Source organism: Blennius ocellaris (genome assembly GCF_963422515.1).
Source record: "Blennius ocellaris genome assembly, chromosome: 4".
Lineage (NCBI taxonomy): Eukaryota > Metazoa > Chordata > Actinopteri > Blenniiformes > Blenniidae > Blennius > Blennius ocellaris.
The window spans coordinates 14387109-14412008 of record NC_137653.1 but is presented as its reverse complement, the minus strand read 5'-3'; the positions used below and the strand labels follow the sequence as shown (position 1 = coordinate 14412008).

General features: G+C 41.9%; 3 protein-coding genes across 3 annotated transcripts in view; 2 read left to right on the top strand and 1 right to left on the bottom strand.

Annotated features, from left to right (window-relative positions):
- Positions 1-7698: 7698 nt before the first annotated feature.
- Positions 7699-9846, top strand: LOC308129800 (leucine-rich repeat neuronal protein 1-like; the record flags this gene model as incomplete). The annotated part of the gene is made up of 1 exon (XM_080495885.1): positions 7699-9846. The coding sequence occupies one exon, from the start codon at positions 7699-7701 to the stop codon at positions 9844-9846; it is 2148 nt and encodes a 715-aa protein (XP_080352011.1).
- Positions 9847-11116: 1270 nt separating this feature from the next.
- On the bottom strand, positions 11117-17053 carry sumf1 (sulfatase modifying factor 1). The gene is made up of 9 exons (XM_080494602.1): positions 16735-17053; positions 14654-14827; positions 14487-14561; positions 13712-13794; positions 13434-13556; positions 13201-13315; positions 12347-12460; positions 12208-12267; positions 11117-11510 (listed from the first exon to the last, which is right to left on the bottom strand). The coding sequence occupies exons 1-9, from the start codon at positions 16999-17001 to the stop codon at positions 11409-11411; spliced, it is 1113 nt and encodes a 370-aa protein (XP_080350728.1). The 5' UTR covers positions 17002-17053; the 3' UTR covers positions 11117-11408.
- Positions 17054-17528: 475 nt separating this feature from the next.
- The window catches only part of LOC308129042 (inositol 1,4,5-trisphosphate-gated calcium channel ITPR1-like), a 64913-nt gene continuing 57541 nt past the window's right edge, over positions 17529-24900 (top strand). The window contains 3 exon segments of the mRNA XM_080494794.1: positions 17529-17681; positions 19031-19145; positions 21579-21649. Of these exon segments, the coding sequence (XP_080350920.1) occupies positions 19054-19145; positions 21579-21649 (163 nt within the window). The 5' untranslated portion in view covers positions 17529-17681; positions 19031-19053.

Here is a 24900-nt window from a genome sequence, read left to right as displayed (position 1 = left end):
CCTTTATGATGATGGAGCATCTAAGGATAACAAGCAAGCTTTGAGAGAGAGAGAGAGAGAGAGAGAGAGAGAGAGAGAGAGAGAGAGAGAGAGAGAGAGAGAGAGAGAGAGAGAGAGAGAGAGAGAGAGAGAGAGAGAGAGAGAGAGAGAGCGAGCGAGCGAGGGCTCAATCTACATCCATGTCTTAGTACTTTACTGTGTCCATGTACATCTTCGCTATTTTATCTTTCAAACAAGACAAATTTATATGACAAAGTCATAAAATAACTCCTCCCTTGAGATAATACAGAGGCAGAAGTTCAATTCCCCTTTAAGGGTGTATTTTTTCTTTTGTCCTCCAACATCTGGAAAATGACATAATAGACATACATCTATTGATTTTGTAGTGTCGTATAATGCAGCTGACTGTGTTATAGTGAATGGGAGACCTGGAGGCAGCATTCCAATTGATCTGCTTTATATTAGGTCATTATAATCTGATGGAATATGGCTGGAAAAGGCACATTTATTGTCTGTGGGATTTGATCACGATAAACCTGCTTTAGCATTCACCACAGAGTACTTCATTTGTTCGTCCATCAGTCCCCACCATCCATGTTCAGCAGTGATTAGTCCAACGGAATTTTGCAGGCGTTGGAGCCAATCCCAGATGACTGAAGGCAGGGTAAACCCTGGACAGGTCATCCCTTCACTTGATCATCTATTATCATTGTATGAGTTTTTTTCCTTCAAGAACTTGTGCAGCAGCTATATGTTTATAAAGTACATATGTCAAAAATAAAAATGGTTGCATATATGCAGAAGTGGATCGACTGTAATTGCAATACACACCAAAACAATGAGTTGTTGAGTGTTTAGTTCAATTTATAATGCTTAAAAATAATGGAACATAAATAGAGTTACAGTTCAGGTTGTTGTGTATTCAGTGGATGTCAGGTAATTGATTGAGCAATTTCGGTGGCACTACACACTGTATCAGGTACGACTTTATCTAAGCATCCAGTTTTGTAAGACAACATTGCCCAGAAAAAAAGACAAAAGTCTTGAAATCTAATCACTCCAGATTCAATGCCATGGGGACTAAGTGTAATAATTATTGATAATATTTTCCAATTGTATTTGACCATGTGTATAAAAAAACGTTTCTGAAGTTTATCTGAACATAACCACTGGGGAGTTTCAGTTAAGGCACAGCCTTGAGCCTCACGTCATTACATCACAATGAAGTGATTTCATATATTCGCTTGCACTTCGTTTGCTGTCTGCACTGTATTAACAGTCCGTGCCTCCTTTCAGTGTGAGTGATTCTGTATCGAGACCAACACAACTGATCCCATTAATCTGTGATGTGCCAGTCTGCCAATGTCTCCCCAACTTTGTTGAAGTGTCCCCCTGCTCCTGGTGACAGGACAGAGGACAGATGGTTTGAGGCTGTGTGTTGAGAGAGCGCAGTGGCTGTGAGCGCAGCTGACCTGCACAGTGGCAGCTGCTCGTCTGCGGGAGCTGCTGCTGCTGCTGCTGCTGCTGCTTCTTCACCTCTCAAGTGTCAGCGTGTTTCCACCACCAGCCGGGCCAGGACGGAGCGGATCTGTCGTGCAGATCTGTCTGTATTCCTGAACGTGTATACTTGCAGCCCCGTCGCGCATCATCCCGGAGCTGCGGATAGCGCGCGCGGGTTTGGGAGAGACGAGCAGCCTGCAGCAAGTCCAGCCTGTCTGCACGAGGATCCAGCGCTTCATAGGTGAGAGCAATGAGTGCATGTGTATGTGTCCATGTGCGGAATTGGGAATATTTAAATCTTTGTTTGTTTGTTGTTGTTTTTTCTTCTCTCTTTTTTTTTTTTTTTTAACCTTGTTTGATAGGGCGGTTTTGTAACGATGAGGATGAAGTCATCATTTTATGTTGAGCGAACTGCACCGATCAACAAAGATGAAACAATAAGTGATCCTCGTGTTCTAACCGTAAACGCTGTTGTAGCTTGAACTAATATCATTTTAAACAGGGAAATGGATCCGACTAAATTCCAAATTCGTCGATGTTTGCATGTTCTTACCTGCATTACGATTTATCTTACAAATGCAATGCATTTTAGTAGCAATTTGCAAGGCTGCTGTGGTTTGCAGATATTCTGCACTCTAAATTATTATTGTGGACCTTTAAATCTAGACAATTGATGGCAAAAACTAATCTAGCTCTCGAGTAAGTGTTGACTTAGAAAAATAAATATTGTTGACCTGTCTTATGTGGGAAAATATTGTACATGCGCGAAATCACCCTCACATTGTACAGGTGCATTGTGTCCAACAGCCTGGGCATTTCACTGTACCAGCAGGCTGAACTAACAATGTAGTGTCATATTTACACAAACTGCAGTATCACTGGCCAGTGCAGAAATCAGCTGGAGCAGCTGAGTTGTGGCTATCTGCTTCATCAATCCCATTTGCATGTCCAAAAGTCAGGGAATTGGCACTTGTTTGGAATTAAGACAAAGAGGAGAAAGACAGACAATCAGAAGTTTGAGACAGCCAATCTGCATTGTGAGGGTCACCTTTGTCAAGTGGCTCTGTTGTTTCAGTTGCTGCATTACAGAGCACTTGTTACTAAAATCCTCATTGGAACACAAAGAGATTACTAAAGTCAATATATCCCAGCAAACCCCAGAGTTTTTGTAGTTGTTTTTTCACTAACATTGGGAAAAAACTGAGGATGGCATCATTCATACTCTTGCACCTGAATGCAGCTCCACAACTTTGCCTTGTTTCATTTGTCTTGTAAATAGAAGGAAATAGTTGATCCAGATGTCACCTATAGTGAACCAATGATATGAGTGTGTGAGCCTCTGGCACCTTCCCCCAGTCCTGGCAGTCACAATGCACAGTGACGTATCTCCTCAGCTGAGGAGTGTGAGAAAATTTTGAAACAAAGACATGTCTTGGTGTGTCTGTGTGTGTGTGTTTGGGTGTGGAGCCATTGTGTGCTATGGTGCTAACTCTGCAGCATGTGCTGGAGCGAGGGTTCCCATAGCAGTGGAGGGTGCAACAGCTTGACCTTCGTCCATTGAAAATGTGATCTGAAGGGGAACATAGAAACATGATAGGCATCTGAAAGGCCCATCAATATTATGACTGAGTCAGCAGTTTTGTCTTTGTTTTTTCTTTATAATTGTGAAGAGAAAAATCACACTTTTGATTGCATACTGATATGGTTTGTTGTAAATGTATACGATAAAGAACATCATCTGAGCTTAAGGCACTGTCAAGATGAGCAAAAATGAGAAGAAAAATCACGAAGGAGGACATTTATTATAATCTGCTTTTTTAAACTGCCCTTTTTAATTTCCATAACTTTTAGATTAATCAAAACCGTGTGCTATGCGCTTTCATCTGTTACATTGGTTTCAAGTAGGGGTTCACTAGAGATAGGAGAGTTTGGCAGTAGACTTATTGATTCTACAATAACAACATGTTAGCATTGTGGTGGTGCTGGTTAAGGTTCACAGGGGAATAAAGCTACCATATGGATATGAAGTAAATAGAACAGAAATTGGTAAATAAAAATAGAGATAGTTTATGATGCTTCGACTCTAAACGTCTATGGAAAAACTCTGACAAACTATGCAGCATACTTTATCAGACCTGCAATGGTCTTCGTGCCTTCAATCCTGTTGCATTTTCATTTTAGCAGTTTCCTCCTGCGGCACTGCAACTGATGCATAGCTCTCCATCTTCTCCCTCTGCTTTCTGACTGAGTGGACATGCACACTTATCCTACTCAGCTACACCTCTGCTATTAGCAGCTGCACCAAAGTCCTCTGTGATGTGAAGTGAGACGCTTGCATACTAATGGAGCAGAAAGAGGATGTCTCTCAGGCAGGCCAGCACAGTGAGGCCATGGAGAAAACATCAGGCAACACTACTTAGCGTTTCAATATATCAGTGATAGCTGAGATAGGATTGCAACCATTCGTCTTGAGGAATAAAGACGGAAAAAAAGAAATCTGTGAAGATGTCATTGGAAAAAAGGTGTACATTGATAAGAAAACATGCATGTTTGCTTGTACATGCAAGACAGGGTTGTGTTTATAAGTCATGCTGTGAGTGTAATATTTTCATGAACATGTGCGCTGTTGTTTTGCCATGTGCTTTTATGTTGTGGTTCCCTTCACTTCTCACTGGCATTAGTACCCCATGGCACCAATAGCTGTCTTCTCATGTCTTCTCATTTGGTTATGAACACAAATGCTGGTGGCATAGCCGTCGCTATGGTGATGGCATGTCTGTGGGCCTGTGTGGCTGCTGATTCAGAAACAGTGCTTACATTTTGCACCCAGTGAAAAGGGCCACTGAAACAGCCGGGTGAAAGCATTGCCTCCTATGGAAAAACAAAGCAGTGTGCTGTCACATGACGAACCCCCACCCAATGCTGTTCTAATGGCACACAGTGAAATTTAATATTAGCAACATTACATCTAAGCACTTAGGCAATGAAGAAGTCAAATTACTCCAATAAAACGCTCTGTCAACGACTGTTCACAGCACCAAAGAAGATATGCAATGTACATATTCAAATATAAATGATCCACAATCAGACTGCAGGTTTATCTCAATCCAATGGCTCTGATTATCTTGCTCCTTGCATTGTCCAGTGAACCTGTCTTCTAAATGCATTTGTGGGGCCTTAGCATGAAGCAGGCCAACCTCATTATGCTGCGCAATAACATTTTGTTGTCTTGCGTTGATCCCAAGGGTCATTGATCTTCTGAAGGTTTATATGAGCCACATGCTTGCATGAGTTACTGTAAATATATATGGTAGCTGAAGATGGATGTGAGAGTGTTATATATGCACAATGTGTACTGAGATAAAACCTCAGCAGGATTGGCTGAGCAAAGAGTGTAAATCCTCCTGCTGGAGGCTTCGGCTCAGACAGTCAGCTGGATAATACCAAGCTGTTGAAGGATTTTTCTGCCTCCTCCCTGTCTGCATATACATGCATGTCAAAATCACTATGTCAAATAAGGGGGTGATGGGATGTGGCCCAATGCATATTTAGTGAGAGAGAAGAGGGTTGCCAAGTCAGTATTCTTGTAATCATGTATTTTTTATTATGTGTCCTACAATGTGTTTGCTTTTCCACTGACTTAGCAATGAGATTAACAGAAGGTTTTCAGGGTCTGCCTGCATGTACACCACCAGTACAGTGCTATTTGGAACCAGGGGACTTAATCGTATCACTGAGAACAACAATTCTTAAAGGTCTAACTCTAGCAAAATGAGACCTATCTTGCACACAGTGTGGTGAGCTTTCAGAGTTTGTTTTGCTAATTTCTATATTTTATTGTCAAAGTCAGACTAAAATGTTCTGAAGAAAATATGAAAGGCACTATAACAATTTTAATCTAAGAAATACAGACTGTGTAGAGAACACACTGTACATAAGGTTTGTCGAGATTACATTTTAAGGCCAAACACAATATATATATATATATATATATATATATATATATATATATATATATATAATTCAGTTGTTAAGGTATAAGCTAAATCAACCCTTTCCCTTCAGATACAGTGAAGTAAGCCTGTGGTCTGATAGGACCAAAAAGCTTTATGTCGTGAAAAACCTTTTTTGTCACGCATTTTCCTCGATATACTTTTTGAATATGCAAGTACTAATTTGTGTCGGTTGATTGTCAAGCCGCCGTTAGTAAAAAGAAGTTCATATTTGCTCAGCAAAGTCTCATTGAGTCAAAAAGGTCATCACGTACACACAGTGGGACACTTGGGATGGAGTCCTCCATAGTGCTGCCAGAAACCTGGCGCCAGGTGTTGGAGTTTTATGACCTCAGCATGAAAGCAACAATTACTCTGCCTGTCTCCTCCAGTTTAATATTCACCAACACATGAGATGAGGAGGCAAACACACACACACACACACACACACACACACATTCCCAAGTAAACCTCTGATAGCATGACAGAGTATATTTTTGGCTCCCAATTAAATTGTCCAACATAAGAATGGATTATGTGAGTAACTGCATGGCGCGTGATTAGCGGCAGATGGACATGCAACGTTTTCTCCAACCAGGAACTAATAGAGCCAAGAGAAGGAGCAGCTCCCTGCTGTCACGCTTTAGTTACACTTAGGAAGTCTGCATGATCATTTCCTCTGTGACTGGGTCAGTGCAGAGACCAGCCACCTGATACCTGGCACATGTATTGTTACTCAGAGGGTTGTAAATATTAGGAATGTTTGATACCTCAATGTTGAACTTGTATTTTTTTTTATTGAGGCACTTAAAAAAAAAAAAAATCCTACTTTTGCCATATAACCACTCTTTTCTCACATTCCTTACATTTGTGTAAACATGCTGTGTTTTGGTTGGGCTGCCTTTGTATCATTGCACTTGCAAATGTGAAGGAAAAACATTGAGAGGGTGTCAACACATTGCCGTGCATGACAGCGCATGAAAGAAAATGAGACGACTAAATCTGTATTTATTTTGTGTTAATGTCAGAGGAACTCGTCAGTTTTTGAGGCAAAACAAAACTCACCCGACTTTCTCTTTCTGCGAGTCACAATGACTGAAGCACGCACACTCGCATGCACGTCCACAGTGGCACAAAACAGCTACAACTCCCTGAGAAATGAATGGATTGATTTGATTCCATGTGTCTGCCTACCGTGGGTCCGTATCAAAAGTAGTGGGTGGTTAACAGTGAAGAGCACATATTGCATCTGCATTAAGCCCGTTGTGTAACGGGCTCACAGCCAGAGCTGCTGACTGTGCCTCATCCCAAACACTGGTTCAAGAGGACAACTGATACTAAGCTGGTATGCAGATAATCTACCCACCCACCCCCAAATAAAGAAATAAAGAAATAAATAACCTCCAATGAGACAGACGCATCAGCAAGGCTGCGCGAACCTCAACTCCATCATAGAGCATCAGTGCACCTTCTTTTTTCTGTTAGTTCGGTTAGTCTGGTAAATGGAAACCCTTAGTAAGTGTGCTGATTTTAACTATAATGTTAAGAGTCTGGAGTTCTTTGCGGTGGTAATAAATCTTTACAAGAATTTTTTTTTTTTTTTTTTTACCCAGCAAAGTCATTTCCCAGCATGATTAGTCTCAGTGTCTACTTCGATGTAAAAGTGTATTCCTCAAAACCTATGCCTATCAAACCGTTTCTGGCTGTGCAAGAGCTCATTAGAAGTCAGGAATAAATGTCTGCATGATAGAAGGCGCACCAGATGAATTTGACAGATGTGCTCTACCCTGTGCGACACGTCCCAGAGTCCCGAAAATATCTTTGACGTGACATTGTGGAAATGATTTCACTTTCACCTGTTTTTCTAAATCAAGTATAGTTTCTCACTTGCTTCTGTTGAGCTGTCAGACTTTTTCTCTAAATGTGCAATGTTTCTATTATTCAGCGAGTTAATAATAAAGACATTTCCACATTTTAACCTTGTTTTTTTCTGTTTCTCTTCAGGGTTTAAACTGGAGGTGTGGAGAGGAGGTGCGCTTGCAAAGTTTGGACCAGATGCCTGTTTTGTCTGCCGTTTGCAAATACTTCCCTTTTGGCTAAACGGCACACAGCAAAAAGGCTAATACTCATGAACCATTTTCTCCTCGCCTTCTCCCAGACACTGCCCACTCATCTAAGCCTTTTGTGAGCAGAGAGAGCAGACAACATGGCTCTCAGCTTTCGGCCTTGGCCTCCTCTGATTTGGCTGGGCATGGGACTGCTTCTGTGCTCGTCCTTGCCAGTCCATTGCAAACAATGTCCTCGCTTGTGTGTCTGCGAGATCCGCCCTTGGTTCACCCCCCAATCAACCTACAAGGAGGCAACGACAGTGGACTGCAATGACTTGAGGCTGACACATATTCCGAGCAACCTGTCGGTGGACACCCAGGTGTTACTGCTCCAAAGCAACACAATTTCTCGTACCAGTGGAGAGCTGGAGGCACTCTTCAATCTGACCGAGCTGGATCTATCCCAGAATAATTTCAGCACAGTAGAAGCAGTTGGCCTGAGGAGCATGAATCACCTGACCACCCTGCATCTTGAGGAGAACCAGATCACCGAGCTGCCCGACCACTGTCTGGGAAACCTCTCCAACCTCCAGGAGCTCTACATCAATCACAACCAGATAAGCTCCATCTCCCCTCGAGCATTTGCAGGGCTGCACAGCCTGCTGCGCCTACACCTTAACTCAAATAAGCTTCATGTGATAGACAGCCGCTGGTTTGAAGAAACACCTAACCTTGAGATCCTGATGATCGGCGAGAACCCAGTGATTGGCCTTCTTGACATGAACTTCAGGCCCCTGGGAAGGCTGAGGAGCCTTGTTCTCGCTGGCATGGATCTCACTGATGTTCCAGGAAATGCATTTGTAGGTCTAGATAATTTGGAGAGCATTTCTTTCTATGACAACAAATTGGCCAGGATCCCTCAGCGTGCCCTTCAGAATGTCCCTAATCTGAAATTCTTGGATTTAAACAAAAATCCAGTTCAGAAAATTCAAGAAGGAGACTTCAGAAATATGCTGCGTCTGAAGGAATTGGGAATTAACAATATGATGGAGTTAGCTGCTATTGATCGCTATGCTCTGGACAACCTTCCTGAACTGACAAAACTGGAGGCCACCAACAACCCTAAATTGTCTTACATCCACAGGTTGGCATTTAGAGACATGCCTTCGCTTGAGAGCCTGATGCTGAACAATAACGCTCTGACTGCCCTTTACCAGCACACAGTGGAAGTGTTGCCTAATTTGCGCGAGATCAGCCTTCACAGCAACCCACTGCGTTGCGATTGTGTCCTCCAGTGGATGAGCTCCAACAGAACCACAGTGCGATTCATGGAGCCCCTGGCCATGCTCTGCACCACCCCGCCAGAACTGAGAGGCCAGCGCGTCAGGGGGTTAAAGTTACTCGAGTCCTCGGAGCAGTGTCTCCCCCTCATATCTCATGACACCTTCCCCAGCCACCTGAACCTGGAGCTGGGCATGAGTGTGAGCCTGGATTGTAGAGCAATGGCCGAGCCGGAGCCCGAAATCTATTGGGTCACTCCGCTGGGAACCAAAATCACCATCGACACTGCGTCAGAGCGGTACCACTTAAGCAGTGACGGGACTCTACGGCTGTCACATGTGCAGGTGGAAGACTCCGGTCATTACACATGTGTGGCCCAAAACACAGAAGGTGCTGACACACGAGTCGCCACCATTCGTATAAATGGCACCTTGCTGGACAGTGCTCAGGTGATGAAAATCTATGTCAAGCAGACAGAGTCTCACTCCATCCTGGTCTCCTGGAAAGTCAACTCCAACGTCTTGTCCTCTAACCTGAAGTGGGCTTCAGCCACCATGAAAATCGACAACCCGCACATCACCTACACAGCCCGTGTCCCTGTGGACATCCACGAGTACAACCTCACACACCTTCAACCTGCCACCGAGTACGAGGTATGCCTCACAGTCTCCAATGTTCACCTGCAGATGCACAAGTCTTGTGTTAACGTGACAACACGTAGTGCAACCTTTGCCCTGGACCTGTCAGACCAGCACCCAAGTGCAGCTGTGCTGGCTATAATGTCCACCATGCTGGCCTTCCTAAGTCTGGCTACTGTAGGCGTCTACATGGCCCGCAGATGGAAGAGAAAGAACTACCACCACTCCTTGAAGAAATACATGCTGAAGACCTCATCCATCCCACTTAATGAGCTGTACCCACCACTTATTAACCTGTGGGAGGCAGAGGGAGAGAAGGACAAAGATGGCAGTGTGGAGGGGAAACCCTCTCCAGTGGACACCACACGTAGTTATTACATGTGGTGAGGGTTAACTACGGAGGCCCGACTGCCTCTTCAGTAGCACAAAAGGACACACTTTTGCAATTTTTGTGCAAAAGTCAAATAACGTTGCAAATGTTTTTTTGTATTCTCAGCTTTGCTAATAAGAGGCAGAGTGATCAAGTGCAGGATTTTTATTAGTATAGCGTATCGCCTTGGATTCTTTTTATCTCTTTATTGTACTGGACTCTGAAATGGCAGCTGTATTTAGCTTCCAGGTTGTCTTAGTTGCTTTGCTCTCTTTCTGTGGTGCATTTTTTTTTTTACTCACTTTCTTTGGGTTAATTTGAAAGCAATATGGCCTAATGGTCTACATGCAGCATTAGTAAAAAGCAGTGTTTATTTCTCAGTTTTGTAAAACAGTTTATCTGTTGTGCACTGATAGATAACGGAGTTTGTATGAATTCCAATTATAAGCTGACAGCGGGGTTTAGACTTGTAAAACTGTCTACTGAATGTTAGCAAATGTGCAGTAATGTTGTATCAACTATACCTTTGAACTCTCATTTATACTGCAAGAGAATAGGATTTTAGTTTGCTGATAAATGTGATGTCTAATGCTAGAAAAAAAAATTTTTTTTAAACTTTATATATATATATTTTTTTTTATATTAAGTTGCACTAGAAAATTTGGGTCATTCCAACTCTTTTAATTAATGGTTTGGCGAGACCTTTTTGCTTATTGCTTAGATTATTTTCACCTGCAGTATGTATTGTTGAAGTAAAATAAATAAAGTTTTGGTTCTTTTGCATATATTTGAGCTTTATTTTTCCTACATCCTCATGTTTTGTTGTCCATAATTGACCAGTAATCTCACCTTTTGGTGAGAAACGTCATTAGTTTTTTGAGTCTGAATAACTGCAAACTATGCTGCCCCCTGGCGGATGCTACATGTTACATACAACATGCAATCCGTCTCTTAAAAAAACAAATTAAAACCAAAAACATGATCTGGTTTGATTTCATTTAATACTATTTCAAAATACAAATGTTTCTTTATGAAAAATAGTACAAATAAAGACATCTTATTCCATAAAAGGCACTGACCAGTTACACACACACACACACACACACACACACACACACACACACACACACACACACACACACACACACACACACACACACACACACACACACACACACACACACACACACACACACACACACACACACACACCATGTTTATCATATTGTATGCCAACCACTACACCACTGCCCCCCCCCCCCCCCCCCCACTCTGTCAGTGAGGCATTTCTCCACTTGTGCAAAAAAAACCACTTCTCATACGAAACTGAGACAACAAATGTTTCTGTCCATTTCACCAGAAAATGTCTTGGTAATCCAAACGTTAAAAGCTCCGCCATTATTCAAAGAAACAAAACAGGACTTCTCAATTCATTCTCCGTCATATGCATGGCAACAATTGGAGGTCAAGGAACTCAACATTTCAATTGCAAAATCCTTTTCCATGTTGATTCCATCTCATGGGTTTGGAAATCAATGTGATTAAGAGAGTTTATTCAAGATGTGCAGGTCAAGTCAGGTCATCGTTCGTCCTGAGAAACGCAGCGAAAACCAAGATTGGAGGCTGAGCTGTCCGGAGTGTTTTGACTTCGAGCTGCACACCGGTATCTGTAACAGTAAGACTGGAGGCGGAGAGAAAGAGAAGGAAAATTTCTGTCATTTTAGATTAATTTTTTCCCCATCAATAAAACCTGCAGCATATTTATTAAAGTGAAAATTGTGGTTATGTTTGTGCCGAAGGCGTTTTGTCAGGAAGTGATGATTGTCCCCTGGATCCTTGCATGTTTAACTGATGAAATAAACAGACGTCTGCATACAAGAAAAGCACATTTGGCTTTGACTTGGGTAATTCCCATGGAAACAAAAGCTGGTGCAAGCGAGCAGAAATGGTCACCAGTGGGTGGACCTCAGTGGAGGCAGAGAACAAGTGACGAGGCAACCACTAACAACTCAGACCTCAGCACGAACATGGACAAAAGATGAAATGGGAGAGGGAGTATTTTCAGTTCATTATAAAGAGAAAGCTGCCGCCATCTCAACAGAAACACTGATGCCAGATTTGTTTTTAGCGTTGATATATGTGCTAAAAAGCACCAGGACCGCCTCACTTATCAGGATGTTTCTACTTATTGATCAACTCAAATGGCAAAACATCGCTATATTGGAAATCCAACAAATTGTGAGGTTACCATAAAATCTGAAGTCATTTGGTCTTCACGAGATTTCAAACTGCATGTTTTACGATCCAAACATTAAAATGCACGTTCATATTCATCCAAACCTAAATTATACCATTGAAGGAGTTGCAACTGCGTTTACCTTGTGGCACATGTATGATCCTCCTTTCTTCACTTTGTCTTCGCCAGAAGGAGGACCGGTCTGAAAGGAGGAAGTGACTGTATTAAGAAGATAGATACGATAAGGGGAAAAGCGTCACTGTACAGTTATGTGTGCCTACTGGGTTGTATTTCTGCTCTGCAGTGTGATGCACAGTCCACCAGTCTGAGGTCCATTCCCATGCATTTCCCACCATGTCGTACAGGCCGAAACTATTGGCAGGAAAGGACTTCACCTGCAGGGTACGGGAAGGATGACATCACATTCATGCCTTCGTGTTGGGTTTCTCTGTAAAAAGCACCAATAAATGACTGTGTTCTATTTGGTCCTATATAAATAAAATTGATTTGAATTGAATCATCTCTTATTATTTTTTTTAAACATGGCCAATGTCCAAGGCTTAATACTGCTTAAACGGCATGCTGTTTGCAATTCATGAGAACCAATCTTGCTGTTCATTGGGTTTTTTTTCTAGTTTTTCTGCACACTCATAAAATGGGATTGACTCTACCTTTAACATGCAAATGTAAACAAACAGAATGTAAGTTTATAGCAAAATACAAGTACAAATCAGAAACTGTTAGTAAAAAGGACGGCTTTGTGACACAAAGGTAAATGAAATTTACCTCTGCGTATAGCATATATATTTAGCTAACAAGGTCAGAAAGATGCAAACATATTTCCCCTGACCTCAAAGAGTAGGTAAATACATTTATGGTCGACTCTAAACCCCTAATTGATTGGTACTAAAGATTGCATTTTAAAGCCACTCTTTAGGGAAAGAGATTAAATTAAAATCCTATCGAAGAAGCTGTGAACCCCCGGTGAGATTTAATCAAAATCTAAAATGAGCTTCTATCTCCTACAGTTTTGATTTACTGGGGACTTTAGTAGCGTTGCCTCAATAAAGCAAGTCATCCTTTAACAGACTCATAAGTATGATGGCATCTCTTCTTGTTTTCCTGTCCGCCATACCGGCGAAGACTTGATGAATCCATCTTCTGCAGAGTTGTCCGTGGGAAAATCCCCCTGCCAGAGGTTGGCATAGTGCTGTCCTTTAGGGTTTAACTTGTTTCCCCAGGGGTAAAGTCTACATGAAGAAGCAACACATCTTGAAGGTAAACAGACATGTACTTTATATCCAGATGATTATGAATACCTGCACATATTGGCATGTGTCAGGATCTCTTCATTAGGAAAAAGCTCACCTGTCTTTGAGGCCCCCCCTGCAGGCATACTCCCACTCTGCCTCTGTAGGAAGCCTCTTGTCGGCCCAGGAGCAGTAGGCAACAGCATCTGCCCAGGATATGTGTAGAACAGGATGATCCATCCTATCAAAAAAAGAAGTGAAGTAGATTAGTGACCTTTTCTTTCATCTAGAAGAAGAGGAAATGTTTCCTTGACACTTCGACACACACAGGGTCTTTCCCAAACAACCATAGTACTATGACTATATTATACACCCCGTACAGTCGGACAAGTCTACCTGTCTGTGATGTTGGAAGCTGGACCCTCAGGATGCTTCCAATTCGCCCCTTTGACTGGAAGCCACCAGGGGGCAGCAGCCACCTAAAACAAAGTAATAGACCGAGCTTTTAATGACTGATGCGGCTTTTCTCACGTCATGTTTTATTTAACACACCTTCGGAGTTCCCACAAGATACTCTTTACAGGAGTGTTGTAGTATTAATGGTTTCCAGCCCTGCTGCACTCAAAGCTACACAGCTCCGCAGTCACGTGATCAGGCTGCACACGACAGCTGAGACGAAGCGGCCAAGTTCCCACAGTCTCACTATAATCTTTAGAAGACCTGCTTTGGGCCCTTTTCTCCAAACAATTGTTGTCAACATGTTTTGAAGACAACATAGTCATCTTAGTTTTTACACATGGGGCTTTCAGGGGTTCTCAATTTGTGGCACAAATTACAAGAACACAAACATTATGGAAGGTTTCAATGTTTGCCAGAAACAAAACAAACAAAAAAGCAAATTAAAATAAAATGTATAGGCCCTCTTTTTTTCTTCCAATTGCTAATATGTGTGACATACTTATAAAGTCAGTCCAAAAGCAGAAAACAATCTTTCCGGCTTTTAAAACTTCAGATTTCCTTGGCAACCTCAAAGTTAGTGTTTCTAAGTCATTTTTTGCAATGCTTAAATGTATAAGCATGTTGTGTCATATGTGAAAGACTAATAGAGGAAAAACTGCTGATGTGTGCACAGATTTCCAAAGTGAATAATTGACTGAGTAAATACACTTACCGCTTGAGTTATTTCATTTTTGACTTGCTCACTTAAAACGCCCTCAAATACAAACGAGTCTCCAAATTTTTCTGCCTGAAATAAGAAAAAAAAAAGGGGGGGGAACATTATGAGCATATGAGAATAACAGTGTGATTTAATCTTGAGCTACCGTAATGATCGGATACCTCGGTAATGTATCCAGTAGCGGTGGTGAAGCTCTGGAACTGTTGGTTGGTGACTTCCTGTATGTCCATGGAGAAAGAGTCCACATGCACCAGCCTCTGAGGACCTTCTCCATCTGCAGGGATTCCTGGGTCATTTGTCCCCATCAGGAACTCTCCTCCAGGAAGCTGTACCATCTGCAGTATGCAAACAATCCTCATTTTCACTCCATATCTCACAAATAGTCCATCAAATCTTAAGAATGAGCCAGCACAGCGTGTCAGCACTGATTGTTACGACAAAGGGTTAATTATAAAAGAATGATGGGTCGTTTTAAAATGACCAAGAAAAAACTCTAAATCAATCCAAAAACCTCTGAAACTCACTTCTGCAAACTCAGAAGACATTGTGAAAGTGTCAGAAACAGCAGACAAAGTAAAAAAAAAAAAAAAAAAAAGCATCTTGATGGGTACAAGAGACATTTAGAGGTTTTCATTGCAGCCAAATGTTAAATCTACAAACAGTGACCAAAATGATACACTCTGATCCTTACATTAAGTCCACCAGAGGAACCTATGTTTTTATTGAATCTGGAGATTTTAGTGAAAAACATTGCAAATCGCTGATCAAAATCAGCTCTTTTCATACCACTGCAATTACACTGTAGAAGAATGCGGTTAAAAATAATTCATCTTTAGATAAGCTATAATGTTTCATGCCATCTGACTGTGGCCCGATACATTTAAGATCAAATCAGTTTGAAATCAGATGATTATTAGAGTCATTGCCGGCTCCTTACATTTGTATGTTTATTATAATCATTGTGGAACGTCCAACTTTAACAGTTGTAATGTCAATGTTGTTTGGCCACGTTATTATTGACATGCATGCTTATTGCTGATGCCTTCAATTAACCGAGTCTGTTATCTAATGCAGTCTGAGGTTTTTCAGCACAGGGCTGGATAGGTAAACCCTGGCAGTGACCTTAACTGCCTCTTACCATCACCAGAAATCCCAATCTGATTAGAGAAGCTTGTTGAGGGATACACTGCTGTATCAAGCACAGAATCAAGAGAAAGTCGTCTATAAATAACACAACAACTGCGGCAACTGTGGAAATGCAGCTTGGACATTTGAACTTTGATCAGAATAAAGCAGGATGGAGTAATCAACAACATTTGTCTGAAAGGGACTTAATCTGTTCATTATTCATGAGAATGGCCTAATGATCTGTGGAAAAACTGTACATTATTTCCATGGACAACAAAGTGTAGCATGGAGGAGATAAATGAAGTTAACACAAATTGTTTTGAGCATCATTATTAAAATGCTGAGAGATCAAAATGACACAGTGGATGCTTAATCAACATAAAGTCACTCTTGACATATTTTTCTCCATTTATACCGAGATGAATTATCAACAGAATCAACATTAGAGTAATTAGTTATCCTCGCCATTTGTTTTTTTGTTTGTTTTTTTAATCAGTTATTATGATGATCTTCATTAATAAATGCTTCATGGCCAAATATTTTTTTTCTGAACATTTACACAAAACGAGGCTCATCTATCCATTGGATTTCAAATTTGTATGGCTTTATGTCTTTAATTTTGCAATAAATTATAGGAGAGGCATGATGAGAATCAGATCACACAGTTTTAAAAAACACCCCTAAGGAAAACATGAAGGTTGCAGTATGCAAAAGTGATGTGAAGTAATGTGAGTATTCCTCAGCTCTAACTTATTCAGGAAATTTTGAACAAGTAGCCCTTTGTTTCAAAGTTCCCTTTATTCCTCTAGTTTCATGTGAATGAGTGCAACCTTGAAAAACAAAACTGACTGAGACAAAACGTTGTGTCATCTCAAAGGCATTTGTTTGTGAAGAGATGTTGGTATCCTTAACAAAGAGAGTTAAGGGGCAAGTTTACACTGAAGTTATCGGCACATCTTAATGGGAACACATTGATTTGGATAGAGCAATGTCAAAACATAAGCATGTAGTCCGAGAGATCAGCATTAGTGGGCTTTTAATAAAATTTTTGTTTGTTCGGATTTGTTTTCTGAAGACTGACCAAATAAATTCCAAAAATGCCATCAGAACATACCGGACTCAGTAGTTTGTTGGCATCCCCTTGCAGCACAGCTCCGTTGGAGTCTTGGGAGTATTTGACAGCTGGCTCTGCGGGCTCTGTGCCCTCTTCCGCCGGCTCCCGGGCTGAGCCGGCAGCGGCGGCTCTCTGCAGCCTGTCACAGCCGCAGCCTGCTGCTCCCTCTGGGGCGACGGGCTCCTGTTCGGCCCCGCAAGAGCTCTGAAGGCCCCACACTTTGTTCAAACACACAAAGATGACGAAAAGGGCCAAATAGCGCACCATTTTGTTCAGTAAACACACTGATCAGCGGCCAGTGTCTGTTGATGCATCTGGGACACACACTTCCGCAAAGTCACGTGGTCAGTCAGCTGGATGCAGTGACGTCATTTTAACTCCTTTTTGTTCAAATACAAATATCTATAGATATATATATTCATGTTAATAACTGTAGATTCATACATGGGCTTGCACAAAACTACTTTTAGGGGTGTTTGGACGTAAATTAATAATTCACTTAAAAATGTTGACACCGTTTATTTAACGGCGTATACAGTTGTACTTTTTTTTTTTCTTTTTTTCACAGTTGTCTTCAGACTTTTTTTTTGTACTCCACATACTTCTAGACACGGAACTGGTGGAGGGAGGGGGGGGGGGGGGGGTGTTTTAGTGGGATGCTGGGGCAGCTCGGACATTATTTCCCAGCTCTCCGCAGCTCGGTGGTGTTTTGAGGAGAAGAGGTGGCAGGGAGCCAGCCCGGCCAGCGAGAGCCGCCTTCAAGCGAGCAAACCGCCGCCGAGCGAGGCTTGCTGTGGAGCTGTCAAAAAAAAACAAAAAACTGGACCCTCACAGCCGCTGACGGCTCGGCGTGGTGGAGAGGAGGAGAGAGGAGGAGGAGAGGGGAGTCATGCTTTCTTCTGGCCGAGAGAAAGAGCTGAACATCTGATTGTTTCCCCGCAGCAGAGGTAAAGTTGCAGTTTGCCATCCTCTTCTTCTTCTTCTTTCTTCTGTCTTCTTCTTCTTCTTCTTCTTCGCGGCGCACAAACACACTGGGTTCTCCTTAAATGGTAAACAAAATGCCCCACATCTCTCCGGACAAAACCCGGCGGGGGTTTCTCGTTTACGCAGAAAAGTCCAGAAACAGGGAGTGTAGTTCTCGGGCGGCTGTAAAAAACTGAAGCTCGGTGTTTCTCAAGTTTCAAGTGTTCGTCGGAGAATAAACAAACAATCTCGGGGCGATGTTCACTTCTGCAATATAATCGCTGACCACTCCATTATTGACACTGGTATTAAGGTTTAAATATCCTAAATCAAAGCCACAGTAAACGTTTTTTTGTTTGTTTGTTTTTTTTTTTTTTTGGGGGGGTTGTTTTATTGTGCTTTATCGACCACCTTCTTATTTCTGCTTCAGTGGCGATGACCTGTTGCAGGTGCATGAAAAATGCTGCAAGCGCCACCTCTCAGCCACGAACACCAACAATCTACAGTAACATCTAACCACATTTTCTTTTCCCTGTCCCTTATGCAAAACCCCTGCAGCCAGACAGTAGCATCAGTTCAGTCTCCTCCTCTCAGGGAAATTTTTTCTCCCACATTTTGTACTGTACTCAGTACTGTACTGTGAGCTGTGCAGCTCTGACTGTGGGCACCGCATAAGCTTATTTTAATATCAACAAATGAACGCTGGAGCTGGAATACACCTTGTATCCGTTGTATTTCTTTAAATTTCCCTTGAAATATGCATCTGTTTTACTAAAGGCTTTAGCTGCATTTGTGTTGGTTTTATGTCATTTGTGAGTGATGTTCACCTATTTTCAATACGAATATTGATGCTGGATGTTCCCAAGAATGGCCACAAAAAGCTCAAGGAACAGTATCAGTATTTCTGGGGACATGCCCAGTGATGTGTGCAGGTTAGCATCCCCCCCCCCCCAAAAAAAAATGCATTTGAAATAAATATATATAATTTTTCTAAATTGCTTGTACATGTGAATGTGCGTGATTGTCTCTCTGTGTGTGCTCTATTATGGACTGTTAATCAGTCCAGGATGTACCCTGCCTTTGCTCAATGTCAGCTGGGATCAGCTCCAGCCCCCCAGCTTGGCTTTATGCAACCTTAAAGTTGGGTAGAATGATTTGGAAGAAGGGTGAATGTCTGCATCGCTTATAAACCTCACGGATGAAATGCAAGTGGTTAAATAATTATTCCCGCGTTTTCATTGCAGATTATCACATTTCAAAATTGTATCATCCTGAATTGTCTGTAAAAGGACATTAGGTGTACCAGTAATCCTCCTTTTTCTCTCCTCTCAAGGTGTTCCACGGCTTGTGTCAAAAATGTCAGATAAGATGTCCAGCTTCTTGCACATTGGGGACATCTGCTCCCTGTATGCGGAAGGATCGACCAATGGTTTCATCAGCACCCTCGGGTACGTCCTCTCACTGGCTGCACATCATGTGTGAGATCTCACCTCGCACTCCACTCCTGCTGCAATATTTACAAGACTTGAAATGACACTGAGTCGCACCAGCGAACCACTTCCATGTAACAAAGGCATACGCTTGTTGTCGGTGACAGAAAAAGGTCAAGTAGCTTAAGTGAGTTCAATCGCTGTAATTCTAGTTTATCTGAATAGACAAAGATATGAAAACGTTGGAAGGCCTTTGAAGCAGCTATGACTGACCCCCACCGCTCAGAGAAAAGGAAATGTCGGGGCGCCAAATGCCCCGGTACTGATAAAGCTTGTGTTTCTGAGAGTGTCACAGAGAGTAGGTGTGTGGGGTAGAAAAAAGAAAAAAAAACCGTTGAGGTGGTTCTCATGGTAATGGTTCAACCCAATTTGCATGCCACTCATTCGCCCACTCAGCCACAGCAATATATTCCTCCCGCAGTTCAGCTTCACATATCTAACATATGTGGTGCTCACTTTTGAGAAGCAGATCTATTATATTGCTCTGTCTGCTGGGATTGACGAGTGGCCGACTGCATGATTCACTGGCCCTTAACATATGACTAAAATATCACAAACGCAATGATGATTCATATTGTCTGAATCAGACTTTTCTTCTTTGTTCTGAATGTAAACAAGACAATTTAAGAGAGTTTGCAGTGATGTATTGTGGTGCAACTTAAGGGATGTTCGTCGGAAGGCCAGGTATATTGTGAGTACTGTTCGGCTTGGTGTCCTGTGCCCCCCACCTAGCTCATGAAAAATGGACTGACCACAGCAAAGCCTGAGTCCCTGTGTGGACTCTGTGGCCTTTCTCGAGTTCAAGTGCTTCACAGATAGACATACGCTGATACACAAGCTTATTTACAAAATTGTTATGAGAGTTTGGAACCAGAACCATCTTCTCCACACACAAACATCAAACTGACAGCATTTTCCAGATCATTTGATTCTACAGAATGATGGATAAGAGATAAAATGCACAACTTTACCAATCAAGCACATTTCCTTCCTATTTAGTAGCTCGGCAAAGACGTTTCTGGGCAAATAAAAAGTTTTATAGATGTTTTTAAAGGGCTGTTTTGTATGGTGCATTTCAATGTGGGGGATGTCCTGTTGGCTCGGAGGTGTAAAAACAAACTTGCATTATTAACTGACCACTTCGAAAGCAAGTTCATCCTCCGCATGTACACATGACCTCACACTTGTATAATTTCCTCAGAACAAGCTTGAATCTTTTCTCCAACTTCACAATGCTGTTTGTTGAGGTAGAAAGGCTAGATGGGTCTATTTGGACAACTGCAGACACTGTTGGCCAGAGTGGATGTGGGATTTGGCCGAAATCCAGACAAGTGTTATTCTAAACCAGTAAAAGCTAAATTTGTCACCAGAAATTCCAGTCTGCCCAGTGGTCAGATAATCTAGAATATTTCCTTCTTGTTGTCGAGGGGGAGGGACAACAGGCCACAACTTTATGCGAGGTTTTGGTGAAAACAGGAAACATCAGTAGAGATTTGTATACCCAGAGGATTTTTGTTGTTGGAAATACTTTGTTTTTGACCACTATAGTGTATAACACACACCCACACCAATTTACCCTCAAACCCACTATGATTATGGAGATGCAGGGCTCGAGTGTGCAAGAAAGAAATGGTACATCTGCAAAAAAGACTAACTTATTTATAGTGCTCATGTTGATTAGTGTGCTAATGGATGCTATTCCTTAATTTGACCATAAGATATTTATTAATGCAATGTCTGATCTTCATTACACTGATATATTTTTAAAAAGGCCAAGTAATTTATTATCACTAAAAGACTGCAGTGATTCTACACTCCTGCACTGCCTACAAAACCTTAAAGCACACATGTTTAGAACAACAAAATGAACACAATTCTACTTAAGCACACACGTGTCTGCTATTCAATGCTTGGTCGCTTTGGAACACTTTAAAGACTGCTGAAACATGTTTCTTCTGAGAGTTCATAATTTAAATGTTTCCTGATATTACACCAGCCATCTCCAAGGCCTCCTTGTTTCATATTGTATTTAAAAAAAAAAAAAAATCGCCTTAAAAAAAAAAAGAAAGAAATTATGACAGCAAACCAATGCAGAAATCATCAAATAAGAATGCAACTAACAGTAAACGATTTGTAGGATTTTGTAGGGAATAATCTGCGTTTTCCTTTAGAAATGTCAAAGCCTAACAAAAACCCCAGCTCATGCTCGCTTTAACAGTCCAAAACCCCCAAAGAAATTCAGATTACGCTCACAATCTGAGAGGATAATCCAGAACGGTGCAGGACGTCTTGTTTAAAGCACAACTCCTCAATAGAAAAGCTGTCTGCGGTGGGCAGGTGTGTGCATTGTACCATGAAATTAACAGCGTGATTATGTGTCAATGTTTACAGCTTGGTGGATGACCGTTGTGTCGTTCAGCCTGACGCTGGAGACCTCAACAACCCCCCGAAGAAATTCAGAGGTAAGAGTCAACTCTCCTCTTAATCACAGACTGCTGTCTGTTTTCCAGCGAGCACGCGGCGGCACACACTGCTGAATGTGTTCTGTTGTGTTCCTTTGGTGGCAGCCATTATATCTCATCCCTCTGGACTTCAAACAGGCCTGCCTTTGTCACTGCTAATGGCATGTGCCTGTGTATTTTGTGTATGTGCATGTTTATGCAATCAAATCGTTTGTTTTATGAGCGGTGCGTGTGCTTGCTCATACACATCTGTGGAGGTAGAAAGGGTGTGGGGGGGGGGGGGGGGGGGGGGGGGGGGGGGATGCGCCTCTAATGTTGGTTTGTTGAGAAACAACATGCTCGAGGAGCTGCTTTCTAAATAAAAGTCTTGAGATGTTTCTTTGCGTGAACCTGCTATTTTTAGCTCGCATGCAGGAAGTAGAACTCATGACCCACAGTTCTCAGGCTGGAGGTTTCAATCCCTGCGGAGAGGCCTGCCTCCACATTGTTCAAAGACTGCGGCTGTTTCGATGGCCCATGTCTCGTTCATCGATGTAATTTTGCCTTTTCTGCTGTTAAGTGGTGAAACAAGAAAGAGCAACACAAGCGGTTAGATGTCGAGTAGATCACTTCTGTTTAACTAATTGAGGAGCAATGTTCAGAAGTCATTTTGTTGAATGCTTTAAGATCTTAAAAGAAAAGATTCTCATGCAATCTTTACATATTGGATTGGATTGCCATTTCACAGATGGCCAAGTGAGAGAGACAGTGATTACAAGAATCATTAAGTGATCATCGTTAGGATTATCCAACAAACAACTCCGCCTTTTTCCCCCTTGAAACATTTTCCTTTTCCAAGTTTGTCACAGTGAGGTTTTGCTGCTTTTTGCCGCTCAGTTTTTATTTAGACTGTCAGAGATGTATTATATATATATAACAGTTGTTACTAATTTACAGTCCTGTGTGTCACTGTGGCAGACAAAATATGAATAAAGTAATACTGTATCGTTCTGTCATGGTAAACATACGTTCATGATCAAACCTGATGATCTCAAGTAAAGCTTTCTTTACTGTATGTCGAGGCTGAACTCAGGCTGGAGCTGCTGCACCTTACCAAGTGGCCTGTTGGTGTCGTCGGGCATGTGCCATATTAAGCCAGTTCATTTCATTGGCTTTCAGTCTGGCTTTGAACTGTGTTGGATAAGAGTCATTCCATGTCCTCATGCTCCCACTTTACATTTGGGAAGATATCTGCTGTCTCGAGAGTGTAAAGAAGATTGCACTGCAGCTACAGAGTGGAGGGCTTTGATCTCAGCAGTGACTTGTACAGTTAAGCTCTTCGGCGGGCCTCCGCTGTCCCAGGACATGTTATCTGGCCCTGGCGACAATTGCAGTCAGGATGATAAACAGACTACACACCATCGATTCTGCCACGAAAGATGACTCTCTCCCTCCTTCCGTCTCGTCTTTGTCTCTGTCTCTGTGTGTGTCTCTCTTTATGGTTTACCCAGCATTAACGTGTGCATTGGTCCCTTTCATGAATAGTTCGGTTTCCTTTTACAGTGGTGATTTGGCAAAATTGACCAGAATATGCACATCTACAGTCAGTTACACTGGGAGGACTCTAACTTGTACATTATCATACCCCATTGTACAATTACATTACAACTGTCCACATGACTATTTTTGGAAGCAAACTTGATTGTAACCAGGGAGCCTCACTTGGACGGGAAGCTTTCAAAATCAATTTGTCTCATTTAATCCTCTGTCCTCCTCCCTTATCACACTAATTGCAAAGGGAAAGTCTTCCTCATGCCCTTTGCAATTGGCCTTTTCTAAATTCAAACATTCTGCAGGAGGCTATTGTCAATATGCAGAATGCTTTTGACCTGCTGTTGCAGCTGTATAGGTGTCACACATATGCTCTGGTAACTCCTTCACCATGGCAGCTGGTCTTGACCAGAAGAGGCCTTAATGTCTCCATGAGAGGCTTTTCGATCATGTAGATCTGGAGCCAAAAGGTGAAAATGGAAGGTAGGTTCAGATAATATAGTTAAGGATGCCTGGCGGTGGTCGGAGTGAAGCCACAAGTTCCCCGTAATATAATGAAATACTAACTCAGTCAACAAATTAATGCGTTATAGTTACTGGATATTTACTGCTTTTGACCCTCAAAGGTCAGTTGACGTCATTGTATAGATTTATTCCTGAGCCTGTAAAAATAAATGTGTAATGGCTGTACTTCTGGAGCAGTTTGACAAACGAGCTTCCTGTGATATCTTTAGGGTTAACTTGAACTTGGAGGCTATAAATGAATAACAGAATTTCTGTGAGAGAAAGCTGTGCAGAAGGAAATGGTGTTCACATTAGTCAGCTGTGCCATTGCTGGGTCCGTGGGGTCAATTTGTGGAAGTGTGACCTCTGGCGAGCAAAAACCAAGCAGTCGGAGTCGGCTTAAGAAGGCCGCAGTATGATTTCGAACAAACTGTGGTGCTGCTTCATTCAAACCTGTCTTGAGGTTTGAATGTAGCACAAACCGACCGAACGTGTCACATGACAGACTTCAGAAGTATCTTAATACCGGATAAGAACTAATGTGCACTATAGCTTGAATAATAAGTGGCTCTCTACACTGTATATAGTAAGGTGATAATATTCCAGCATGTATTGCATTGCTTCCATGAGAAGATGTTTCAGATTGTATCATAATTTATAGTTTTGGTTTGGACCGAGGACTCTATAAATGCTACTGTAAGTGCGTTTCTTTGGAGTGCCCCATTTTAAAATGGCAATATTTATTTTCATATTTCTCCTTTGGCATGTTTTTGTACTTTTCTTGTTATCTTATCATGGTAGTTATCGTAACACGCGTTGAAGAGGAATAATTAAGCTTAAGTCATGTATTTTGGCACAACAGATTTTGAATCATAACAGGGGTCACGACAATGCATTTAGCTGTTGCAAACATGAAATGTTAAACCACCAAAGGGATCTGGATTTTATTCCTTTTAGCTCAAGCAAACACAGTTTGGCCAACATATCAGGATTTCTTTTTTTCCCCCTAAAACCTTTGGGAACCACTTCATTTGAGTCCAACCAGAGTCTGTTGGAGGGAAAATATTTCTCTGTCCCTCCTCAATCGAGAGGCTATTCAGCTGTTTGAGAGGAACTCAGTTGTGCAGAGATAATCCTACTAAGTGGATGTTATAAGGGCACAAGGCCAGATGAGCCTTGTCGACTGGGTCATACTGTCACTGCTGAGGTATGCTCAA

Coding starts and splice junctions, on each gene's coding strand:
- sumf1 (XM_080494602.1), bottom strand. CDS start 17,001: ATGGTGCGCTATTTGGCCCTTTTCGTCATCTTTGTGTGTTTGAACAAA. Junction 12,461..13,200: donor GATTCATCAAGTCTTCGCCG/GTATGGCGGACA, acceptor CGTACCCTGCAG/GTGAAGTCCTTTCCTGCCAA. Junction 12,268..12,346: donor CAGAGCAGAAATACAACCCA/GTAGGCACACAT, acceptor TCCTCCTTTCAG/ACCGGTCCTCCTTCTGGCGA.